The sequence below is a fragment of the Ictidomys tridecemlineatus genome, chromosome 11 (genome assembly GCF_052094955.1).
Source record: "Ictidomys tridecemlineatus isolate mIctTri1 chromosome 11, mIctTri1.hap1, whole genome shotgun sequence".
Lineage (NCBI taxonomy): Eukaryota > Metazoa > Chordata > Mammalia > Rodentia > Sciuridae > Ictidomys > Ictidomys tridecemlineatus.
In genome coordinates this window covers 106,524,871-106,537,343 of record NC_135487.1, presented here as the reverse complement: position 1 = coordinate 106,537,343, position 12,473 = coordinate 106,524,871, and the positions used below count along the sequence as shown (strand labels likewise).

Here is a 12,473-nt window from a genome sequence, read left to right as displayed (position 1 = left end):
ATATTATGCCAAGTGAAAGAAGGACCCAGACACAAAAGACAACTTGCTATTTGTGTTTGTATGAAATTTTTAGAAATACATAAGGATAAACAACAGATCAATGGTAGCTTGTTAATGGCAGGTAGGAACAGGAATTTACTGCCAACAGCTGCTGTGATTTGGATACGGTTTGAGTGTCATTCAGAGTTTCATGTTGAAATTTCATCCCCAATATGAGGTATTAAGAGGGTGGAAATGTAGTCTGTTTAAAGGGGGGCTTTTCAGATTAGGTAAAGCCATAAGAAAGGAGCTGCCGTGAGTGATTCCTGGTGGCTTTATAAGAAGAGGGAGAGAGACCAGATGAGACATGTATACATCCATGTTTTCCTTGTCTCTTGCCATGGAAAATCCTGTGCTTCCTCAGGGCAGCCAACAAGAAGGCCATCATCCCCAGATATGGCCCTAGACCTTACAACTCCAGAACTGTGAGCCAAAATAATATTATGTAAATTATACCCTAATGAAACTATTAAAATCACACCAGTACCAAGGAAAAAATCATAAGGTAGTACACAAGTTTATGCAAACAATAAAAATTATCTTCTAAAATTTGAGAATATATTAAAATCCAAAGTCTGTTGTTTGTTAAAATGAGCAAAACATTCTAATCTTTTTGAAGTTTTTTTTTTTTTAACTGTGTTTTCTAATATTAGAACAAAACCACTGTTTGAAAATGAGTTGATTTTATCCTTAGAAACTAAAAAAGGCTAGTCAAGCTCAGAGGCTATTTTAGCTATATTATTTATAATGTTTTGTTTCTTAAGCTGGATGCTGGATATATGACAAATGAGCCTCCTCATTAAAGATAACAGTTTGAATATGTGCATTAAACAACATTTGATCTCTTCCTGAAACCCCTCTAAAATTACAACAAATAAAAAAAAAGATATCAGTTCGCATGGGGCTGAGAGTGGAAGAAAAGACTACATTAAATGAGAGCTATTGGTGTAATTTTGAAAGATGAACAGTGAAGAAAGTAAAAATCTTTAAGTATCTGTAGTAAAGAAGTTTGGTAAGAAACTACTAAAACCCCTGTGTTTAAATTCTGAAAGATGGGAATTAGTTGTCTCAGGTAAATCTGTAGGAGAGAGGCAGAGCTGAAACTAGGATTATCTGAGTACATATGTAGGGGCAATAGATCTACCTCCAGATTTATTTCCTAATCCCACATAGCCACATAGTTCCCCTGAGAGGGAGGAGTGGCCAGAGGGCAGAAGAAAAGGTGGACATGATAAAGGCATGATATATACATGTATGTAAATATTGCAGAGAGACTGATTAGTTTGTACAGTTAATATATGTTAATAACAAATAAGAGTGAGGAACTTACAAAATAGTTTGGTATCACCACCATAATATTAGAACAATGTATTTTCTAATTGTGTAGTAAGACAATATAGATACACTTAAAGATAGCAAGTACAAGACAGCATTCTAATTTCAGATGTTTTTATTGCATCTTAGAAATACTTTGAGAAATAAATGAAAACAGAAGGTAGAGATTTTTTAAAGTTTTTTTTTCTTATCTTCAGTAGTAACAAATGGATAGCATCTGAAATTGAAGAAAACACTGTAAATATTTTATTTAGAAATAAAGAAACAAATAGCCAGGAAATGGGAATCAAGGGTGAGGAAGGTTGAGGCCAGAGTTATTTTTTATTATTATCCTTGTAATGAGTATTGCTCTAATAAAAATAAAGATTAGTTTTAAAAAGTACCCCTTGAAAACATATTAAATGAAGTTACCTGAGTAATAGCAGATGTGTGTGTGTGTGTGTGTGTGTGTGTGTCCATATTTTTCTGTGATTTGGATATGGTTTGAGTATCATCCAGAGTTTCATGTTGAAATTTCCACACGACATAGATAGATATAGAGATATGAATGTACAGGTTTATTGACTCTACCAATACCCTTTATACCAGTGGCAAAAGCAGATCTAATTATCATTTAGGCATGAGCTTTCATGTCAGATAGACTTAACTGTGTGATACTAATTTTTTAAATTACATGCACTCTGCCTATATGTGCAGTATCTTCCTATGGGAGAATTCTCCCCAGCCCCACTCCTGTTCCTTGTCTTACTTTTCAGATTCAGTGAATGGCTTTAGAGGTTTTTGTTGTTGTTGTTTGTTTTGGTGGTGGTGCTGAGGATCAAACCCAGGACTTAATGCATGCTAGGCAAGTGCTCTACCACTGAGCCACATCACCAATCCAAACTTTAGAGTTTCCCTGTGGCTTCATATTCATACTAATCACATATTTTCAGTTACTCATTTTTCTAGTTTTTACTAGCTAAATATCTTTTGATTGTAAGTGCTTTTCCCAGTTCATGCTTCTAATTGGCTGCTCTGACCTAGTGTCTGTTCTCCTCTAGTTGACAAACTACTACCTCTGGGCAAATGTAGCTGGAACCCTCTTGGTATGCTTGCTCTGAAACCACACTCCTAGCTCAGCTGTGATCTTCATAGTATGACTTCTGGTTACCTTTCTAGTTTGCTTCCTTCACCCATTCCTTGTTCCCTTTTTGTTTCTGCTCTGTGCTTTAGGCCTCCTGAACTTTCTTCAGTTTTTGCCACCATTTCACTTACTTCTGGGTCCTCTCATATGCTTTTCTTGATTTCCCCTTCTTGCTATGTCCCATAACCAACTTGAAAAGTCTTGTACATCTATCCTTCAGTTCTTTGTTTAGATATTACTTGCCTTTGGAGGTCTTTGACTTCTTGAATGTGAGAAGGTGCCCTCTATGCTCCTTCCTGTGTTGCTGCAATTGCCTTGTGTTTGTTTTGTTGTTCATCATCTGCCCTAGGTCAGGGGTGAATTCTCTTTTTTATGCCAGAGAGTATAGTAGTTTGATTCTTTTAATGGCAATAAAATGAAATTTTCAGCCCACTAGGAAATAGGCATTATAGGGTTTCACTTGTCTTTAATTCCCTATTAAATACAAAGTCAATAATATTGTTACAATAACTTCAGTGTTTTTGTCTCTCTGCTTAAAAGAAGGAACTTCATTCGGGTACTGAGCTCGTGATGATATTGCATAGTTATGTTGGGGCTTAATAACAAGTGACAGCTGAGTATGGCCTACAGTTGGGGTCCTCAGAGAAGTTCCAGGCTGGCACTTAGGCAACTAGTATAGCAGTATCCAGAATTTTGCCTTGAGCTTCTAGGATAAAGGTTGTGGCCCATAAGGAAATCCACTCACAGCTCTCCAGATGTTATTCCTATTAAATTTCGAAGTCAAGCTGTCTTGTTTGATCTTAAACAAAACCTCTTTCTTTATTGATTAGGGATGCATTTTTACCATAGAGTGAAAGCAGGATAATGTCATGGTTAAGAACACATCCTTTGGAATGTAGATGCCTGGGTTGGAATCTCTGTGCCTTGGTTTTTCATCTATAAGGTGAGGATAACATAGGTGTATATCTCACAGGACAGCTGCAAGGATGAAATGGCTTAAAGAAACTAATATAAATATTTGTAAAGTGCTTTAAATAGTTCCTGGTTCTTGCTTCTTCTAATTATATGTATTACACAATGTGTAGGATACAGCAAGGAATCTAAAACAAAAGCATGCCGTATGTTTCTCTCTGTTCAACATATACAAAAGTATATGAGTTCCTTCTCTTTAGGGAAGAAAAAATGGTAGGGGAGATTCAGGGCATTTTCCTAAGAAACCCTCATAGATTTGGCTTTGTTATTTGTTTTCCTTTCTATACTGTGCCTTCTTTGAAGATAGAGCCATGTTTTGAGTTACTTATTATTTTATGTTTAATAAGTAGAGAAGCTGGCATAAAAAATAAGCATGTTGAATATTTGTTGACTATTTTTGTTGCTAAGGGAAGTTTGCATACTTTGGTATTTACCTCTAGTAAATGTTAATCCTAATTCTATAATGTTATAGGTAAAAAGTGTAAAAAGTGAAGAAAGTAGAAAAAATATTTTGACTCTAAAGTGAAAAGCACTTGAAGCTCCTTTATTTAGAATGCTGTATTCCACCACATAATTGTTTCCACCACATTAACATATATTTGAGTATCACATGCATCCTACTTTTGCACTAAAGACAGTTTAGTGATGAATGATTTAAAAATTTTTTCATTTCTTTTTTTAAGAAAATTGTTCTTTTTAGACATATATGACAGTAGAGTGTATGTTGACATATACACACGTGGAGTTTAACTTATTCTAATTAGGATCCCATTCTGTGGTTGTACAGGATGTAGAGTTACACTGCTTGTGTATTCATATATGAGCATAGGAAAGTTCAGTCTGATTCATTCTACTATCTTTCCTATTCCCATCCTTACTCCCTTCCCTTCATTCCTCTTTGTCTAATCCAATGAACTTCTGTTCTCCCCCCAGCCTTATTGTGTTTTAGCATCTGCATATCAGAGATATCAGGAATTGACTTATTTTACTTAGCATGATAGTCTCCAGTTCCTTCCATTTACTGGCAAATGACATAATTTCATTCTTCTTTATGGCTGAATAATATTCCATCATGTGTGTGTGTGTATGTGTGTGTGTGTGTGTGTGTGTGTATCACATTTTCTTTACTCATCTGTTGAAGGGCACCTAGGTTGGTTCTCTAGCTCAGCTATTGTGAATTGAGCTACTGTAAACATTGATGTGGCTGTGTCACTGGAGTATGCTGATTTTAAGTCCTTTGGATATAAATACCAAGGAGTAGAATAACTGGATCATTCCAAGTGCTCCAAGTGTTCTGAGGAATCTCCATACTGCTTTCCAGAGTGGGTGTACCAATTTGCAGTCTCACCAGCAATATATGAGTGTATCTCTTCCCCCACATTCTTGCCAACATTTATTGTTACTGTATTCTTGATAATTGCCACTGATGAATGATTTTTAAGTAATACTGGCATAGTTTTTTAAACAAAGTTTCACTGTAATGGGCACACCTCACTTTTTGGTTAAAAAATTTCGTAAAATCTACAAGGATTATGTGGTGAATGTGGTGGGGCTGATGCAAATGTACACAAGGTTTATGTCTATTAGTGTACAATACAGCAGTTTTTTTTTTTTACTTTTTACATTTTAATTTCTGATTTTGAGTATAGTATAATTGTTATTCCAATGAAAAAGTACTCTTATATAAGTAGACATGCTTCTTCAAAGGATTTTTTCCCTCAAGATGTCTTATTTTCAAAATTCAACTTAGATTTTATGTACAATTTAGGGTTTTGGGATATTTTTCTGAATAATCTATAGCATATGGTTGAGTTGACTAGAAACAGGGTTCACTTGAGAGAAATTACATTTATTAAACAGCTAAAAATCAATACCAACTCAATGTCTTATAATGGATAAATAGAAAATTACTGTAAGCTTTAATTTTTACATTAATTTTCAACTTTACATTAAGTTTTAATATTAGATTAAATAGCTAATTTTAAAAACATGATTAAGAATTAGCATGTACAAGTTCTGATTGAGCATGAAATTAAAATTCATATTTTAAGAGTTTAATTTATTAGTAGTAATAAAGCAAAACTGTTAGACAAATAGGAGTTTGAAACAGTAACAAAAGATAATTTCATACATAATTCATAATATATATGGCAAGGTCATTATGACTTTCAAATTCTGAGTTTTTCTGTAAAAACATGCTAATGAATTGAGTTAATGCCACAGTTTTGAAGCAATAATTGTCAACTTAAGAAACATTAGAAATTGGGAATGTAACAAGTATACTGCAGAGATTCTGCAGCGCATTTATCTAATGAATATAGAATCTACTAATACAGTTCAACTTATTTAATTTGAAATGGTAGAAGACTGAGGCTGTGAAAAATGTTCTTTAAAAAATTCATAACTGGAGGGTAGGATTAATTCATTTTCAGACATGCCAGGACTCAAAAATTATCTTCTGTGACTGTTTTCTCAGGAAGCTACTGAAGGATGTCTTCTAAGAAGACATGGGAGCTGGGTGTGGTGGAACATACCTGTAATCCCAGCTACTTGGGGACTGAGGCAGCAGTGTAGCAAGATTGAGGCCCTCCTGGATAACTTAGCAAGACTCTGAAAAGTAAAAAGGGTTGGGGATGTGGCTCAGTGGTAGAGAGCTTGCCTATAATGCGTAAGACCCTGGGTTTGATCCCCAGCTCTTGGGCAGGGTTGTGGGAATGAGATATGGGGAATATGTGGTTCACCACAGAGAGAGTTGAGGGGAACTCTCAGGATGAGAGTGAGAAGACCTGGGATTGTAGCTGAGCAGCAGGCTCAGGGAGCAACTAACTAGTTTAATTGGAACAGAAAGATAGAAGGCTTTGGGAAGGGTGTTATGAGGAATTGTTTAAAAATAAATTCTAGCATTTATTTACATTTGGATAATTTTCTATCATTTATTTAAATTTAGATAATGACAAATATTTTGACTGATCTTATAGAGCAAATGGAAGAATATAAAATATAGCTTGTGGGGAACATATTTAACTGTGATCATACAATTAATACTGATTATGATTTATCAAGAATCAAACAAGTATATTGTAAGGATATACGTTTTGGGGGTACAAATTAGAATGTGGAGATTAGTGGTCTAAGAGTTTTAGTCTCACATAATATATTAAGTCAGTAGATGATTTCTAAAAGCTTGTATATTATTTGATACGACTAAAAACTAAAACATTAATGATGAGTTTCTTAAAGGAACATTAATTAGGATTAAAATGTCTATAGTAAAAGCTGTCAGATATAGGAAAAAAGAAAAAAGAAACATAAGTTTATCTTTTGTACTTAAAAGGACTCCTTTTTCTTTGTTTATTTCTTTTTCTTTTTCTTTTCTTTTTTTTTTTTTTAATCTTAGGGCTTCAAAAACAAACCAAAAAAGATGGGTCACATAAAGCCAGACTTGATTGATGTTGACTTAATTAGAGGTAAGTTTGTTTCTTGTGCATGTTGTTATGTTATTTCATAGTGGAACTATGGATTAGTTTTAGATACCTTTTCTATTTGATGGTATACTTCAATTTCTAAGTAAAATTCTTTACTCATTTTGTGGACTTTAATCTTTTTTTACCCTTTGCCTTAGAACTGGGTGGTTATGTAAATTACATGTTTTCATAAAGTTGAAAGAGGGTTGAACTTATTGACTTGCTGTTGTGTAATTAAGAAAAACATATTATTTAACATTCAAGTGACCTGGATTATTTTGAGATCCTGTCCTAGAGACTGAGGTAAGAAGTTATTACATGTAATGACCATTGAGTTTTTTTGAACTGAACATATTATGTACTGAGTTGTGTTCTCACCCATTTTTGGGTTTTTTTTTTAATATATTTTTTTAGTTGTTGATAGAACTTTATTTTTTATTTATTTACATGTGGTGCTGAGAATCAAACCCAGTGCCTCACAAATGCTAGGCAAGTGCTCTACCACTGAGCCAGCACCCCAGCCCGCTCTCACCAGTTTTTGATGTGGTGCTACAATAGGCCAAAAGTCTAGTGTATATAAATATTTCTTGTTTTATTGTATATTTAAAGGCTCAACATTTGCCAAAGCCAAACCCGAAATTCCATGGACATCTCTAACTCGGAAGGGGCTTGTTCGAGTTGTATTTTTCCCATTGTTCAGCAATTGGTGGATTCAGGTCACGTCCTTAAGAATCTTCGTTTGGCTGCTACTGCTTTACCTCATGCAAGGTAATTGGAAGAGCTGGAATAAACTATGACAGTTTCTTTTTTGCTGCTTTTGCTGTGATGGAAGGAAGACCTGTTATTCTTACCATTACCCTTTCATTTGATGGTTGAAAGTACAAAGAAATGAAGGGACTTACCTATTTTGGGAATCATCTTAAAATTTGATCTGAGAGAACAAACATATGATTATTTTTTTATTTAAAAAATTTTTTTCAGTTGTAGATGGATATAACACCTTTACTTTATTTATTTTTATGTGGTACCAAGGATTGAACCGACTGTTCTCTCTTCAGTGTATACATTGCATTCCAGGGATATTTTCAGAAAGTGGGCTCTTTGGACTGTGGTTACATGACTTATAATAAAGGGAAGGTTGGGTGACATGAAGGAATTATGGGTGCTTATATTTTCTTTTGTCTTTCCAGTTAAAAAAACACTAAGTTATAGAGGGAAAAATATATGTGAATTTTAAATCTATAAGTTTGACATTGTTGTTCAACAGTTTCTTTTTTTAAATATTTTTAGTTGTAGATGGACACAGTAACTTTATTTTTTTATGTGGTGGCAAGGAGTGAACTCAGTGCCTCACACATGTTAGGCAAGCGCTATAACTCTGAGCCACAACCCCTGCCCTTAGAGTTTCTTTAAGGAAATGTTCTGTCTCTGTGCTACCCAGTACAGCGGCTGCTTAACCACATGTGGATACGAGTACTCAACATGTAGTGTTAATAAAGAATTGGATTTTGATTTTATTTGCTTTTAATGATCTTTTTAATGGTTGCATAATATCCTACTATATGGACATACCATCATTTAATAGTACTGTTTACTGTTTGTATTGCAGTCTATTAACATTTACTACGAACACCTTTTTATAGCTACTTATTATTATAATAATACCATAATTTACATAACTTTTCTGCCTTAGTATATTCAGCCTGCTACAACAAAGATATGATGGCCTAGGTAGCTTTTAAACAACACAAATTTATTTCTGATAGCTTTAAGGCTGGGAAGTCCAAGATCAAGACATTGGAAGATTCTGCCTTCCACAAAACGGCAGAATACAATTATAGCTCATGGAAGTTCTTTGCTACTCTATAACAAGGATTGTTTTCTTCATTTTCCAATAACATGTTATTTCTTGTTTCCATCCAATACCTCACTGGAATGGCCTGTACCCCACATTGTACCAACATTCTCTTCATGGTTACTTAGGTATTCTCCGAGAAAGTCAAGGCTTTTTCTATTATTTTCCTCTTTCCCTTCTGATCCTTCCAAATTCTTTTATGGAGATCAAGGCTTTTCTGTAGACTGTTTAAAAATCTTTCTGGAGATCAAGGCTTTTCTATAGACTGTTTAAAAATCTTTCTGGAGATCAAGGCTTTTCATTAGACTGTTTCTTAAGACTCTTTGAACCTCTAACCATTCATAACTCAGTTTTAAAGTTGCTTCATGTTTTCAGGTATTTATTATAGTAGCCTCTGACCCCATTTTTCCATACCAATTTCTGTCTTAGACTATTTTGGTTGTTTTAACAAAAATACCCTGTTGCATGTAAACAACAGAAATTTTTTTCTCGAAGTTCTGGAGACTAGAAAGTACAAGATCAAGTCCCCATCAGTTCATGTTGGTGAAGACGTGCTTGTATGCAGTTTTCTCACCACATGGCTTATAAATTCTTACCGGAGCACTAATTTCATTAGTGGTAGAGTCCTCTTGGCAAGCTCTTCTTTTGCTGTATTTTCAAATTTACTTTGATAATAATGGTATCTCAATCAATCATTCAACAAATACTTAGTGCCTACTGTGTGCCAGGTACTAATCCAGGCCAGTCACTGAACACAGTCACTTTTTAAAAGTGAATTTATGTCCACATTCACAAGTCAGCAAAGTCTATAGTTGATTGTTCTGATGACATCATTGTATGTTGGGCTAGTGGGTTTGATCCCCAATACTGGGACGGATAGGAGGAAAAGAAAAGAAAAAAGCATTCTTTTGGAAACTCAGCCTTAATCAAAAGTATTGAATCCACTATGTATCCATCTGTGTATCCCATAGAGTTACTATTATGATAAAGTCTGAAAGAACTTGTCTATAAAATTGTAAATGGACATTTTAGAGAGAGTTTTTTTTATGTTTTCCTATTTCTTTCATTATTTATTTATTTGAACATTTCATATACATATGCAAAGAGGCAATATGATATGGTAGTTAAGATGGTAGATTCTGGAGCCCAAATGCCTGAGTTCAAATCCCAGCTTGGCCTATTGCTTTCTTTGTAACCTTGGGTCTTGGAATATATTTTAGAGCAGAACAGCACTGCAAAATTCATGTTTTATGGAGCCTTCAGTTCTGTGGTGGAAACTCTTTTGGAATACATAGATGATTGTGCTGCCAGAAAGGCAAATACTTTCAATATGTTAGTCTTCATTTATTTGACAACTGATGGCTTCGTATTTTCACCAAGCTAATATTTAGCAGGTGGATGGTATTCCAGGAAGTTATTTACTTTTGAATTCTCTTTAAAATGATAGATTGTAAAAATAGTTTGTATAGATACTAGCATTCATTTTACTTATTTTTGGTATCAGGAATTGAATCCAAGAGTTGATCTCCAGCACTTTTAAAAAAAATTTTTATTTTCAGACAGGGTCTTGCTAAGTTGCTTAGTATTCATTTTAAAAATGAACTCTTAATGTTTTACATTTTAAAACCTCTTTCCAGTTATAGGGATTGTGTTGTATCTTATGATGCCTATTGTGAACGTAAGTGAAGTTCTTGGACCCTTGTGCCTTATGCTACTCATGGGAACTGTCCACTGTCAAATTGTATCTACTCAGATAACAAGACCATCTGGAAACAATGGAAATCGGAGGAGAAGGTACGATGAGAAATTACCCTGTAGTTATGTATTTTCTGGGAGAGGTATTGTAGAGAGTTATAAAATTTTGATTAAATTAATTTAAAAATTTTTTTCCCTCTTCTCTATATATTTTGCACCAATTTTTGGCTTTTTAAAAATGAATGCTTATTCACTTTTCTCCTGATGGTTAAGAAATCTTATTAATTTTTAATCTCATGTGGGATTTTATCATTTACTTCAATTGTTTAAAAGGAAAATTCCTAACTGTGTTATTCCTTATTAAAGTTTATTTTAAATAATGGTTTTGAGAAAGCATTCTGGGGCTAGAGTTGTAGCTCAGTGGCAGAGCGCTTGTCTAACATGCATGAGGCCCTGGATAAATTCCCAGTGTTGTGGGGTGGGGGGAGGCATTTTCTTTAAAATTTGGCTTTAATCAGAATTTGTTGAAAATTTACTATCAACAAGGATGTCGGTACATTAGATTGGTGCTACCAAATTTTTTACTTTTTTTTCAAAAGTGCATAACAGTTGATTTCAAGTGGTCTAAACTTTTAATTAAAATTGATTTGAATTTTTTACACATTCTTGTCAAGTTTTTACTATGTGATATATGCAGGGAACTGCTTAAGTTTTCTTAAGTATATTCAGGATATCTCTAGGTTTTTGCTTCCCTGAGAAATTACTAAATAAGATTTTTCTTATTTTTATTTATTTAGTAATCCATTTGGTACAATGGATTACAACATTTTCTTATTCCACTCTCCCTTTTTTTGTGGTGCTAGGGATCAAACCCAGGGCCTTATGCACTCGAGGTAAACACTCTATACCCTAGCCCAACATGTCCTTGTGCTTTATCTCATTGGTATTTGTAGAATATATCATTTAACTATTGTTAGTGTTGTCCTGATTAAATGTGCAAAAGGATGTTAGTTTTCTAACATCCATATTTATAGAAATGGCTTTTCTGCTATTGTGTGTCTGATAAGACTCTTGGTCCTAACATGTGAAAAAATGTTTTCTTTGTGACTAAACAAAATGATAGCATAGTACTTTTTTTTTTTTTTTTTAGAGAGAGAGTGAGAGAGGAGAGAGAGAGAGAATTTTTTAATATTTATTTTTATTTTAGTTTTCGGCAGACACAACATCTTTATTTGTATGTGGTGCTGAGGATTGAACCCGGGCCACACGCATGGCAGGCGAGCGCGCTACCACTTGAGCCACATCCCCAGCCCCTTGAATCTGTTTTTATCCTTAAAAAAGAAATGTTCTTGGTAGTGACTCAGTGGTAGAGTGCTCGCCTACCACACATGAGGCACTAGGTTCAAACCTCAGTACCGCATAAAAATGAAATAAAGATATCGTGTCCACCTACAACTAATAAATAAATAAATAAAGGTTCTTATATAATTTATACTAAGTATATGAAAATAATTACCCTGATTTCAGGGAATCGTCTATTAGCATAATTTTCTATATGGATATTATGGGTATAAATGGAAAAGCTCTTGAATAATCTGAAAGTGTGGGAAAATGTTTTTTGTAGAAAATTACGAAAAACTGTAAATGGTGATGGAAGCCGAGAAAATGGAAGTAACTTCTCTGATAAAGCCAGAGGACTAGAAACTTCAGAATCTGCACCCATTATTGGTGGCTTTTGGGGGACTCTCTTTGGCAACAGGTGGGAGTCTTGCATTAGAATTTTTACTTGATTCTGCATTCACATAGTGAATAGTGTTTATAGGCTATATAATACAATTTAGCCATAGGAATAAGTAGTATTGGCATGTTATCTTTGCTCTGTGATTTTTAAGTGTTCTAGAAGGATTAGCCTACTCAAAATGTTATCTGCAATGTCTTTCATCATACCTGTAAATCCAGTAATCTACCATTAAAGTTTCATTTTATTTGA

General features: G+C 34.1%; 1 protein-coding gene across 7 annotated transcripts in view; it reads left to right on the top strand.

Moving 5' to 3' along the window:
* Phtf1 (putative homeodomain transcription factor 1) overlaps positions 1-12,473 on the top strand; it is a 36,472-nt gene that overhangs the window by 6,850 nt on the left and 17,149 nt on the right. For 5 of the 7 annotated variants that reach the window (XM_078027049.1, XM_078027048.1, XM_013363956.4 and 2 more), the window contains 4 exons: positions 6,867-6,936; positions 7,543-7,701; positions 10,426-10,582; positions 12,108-12,242. In XM_078027049.1, coding sequence (XP_077883175.1) covers positions 6,867-6,936; positions 7,543-7,701; positions 10,426-10,582; positions 12,108-12,242 — 521 coding nt within the window. The remainder of the gene's footprint in view (positions 1-6,866; positions 6,937-7,542; positions 7,702-10,425; positions 10,583-12,107; positions 12,243-12,473) is intronic. The other 2 variants (XM_078027051.1, XM_021734786.3) reach the window with 1 other exon arrangement.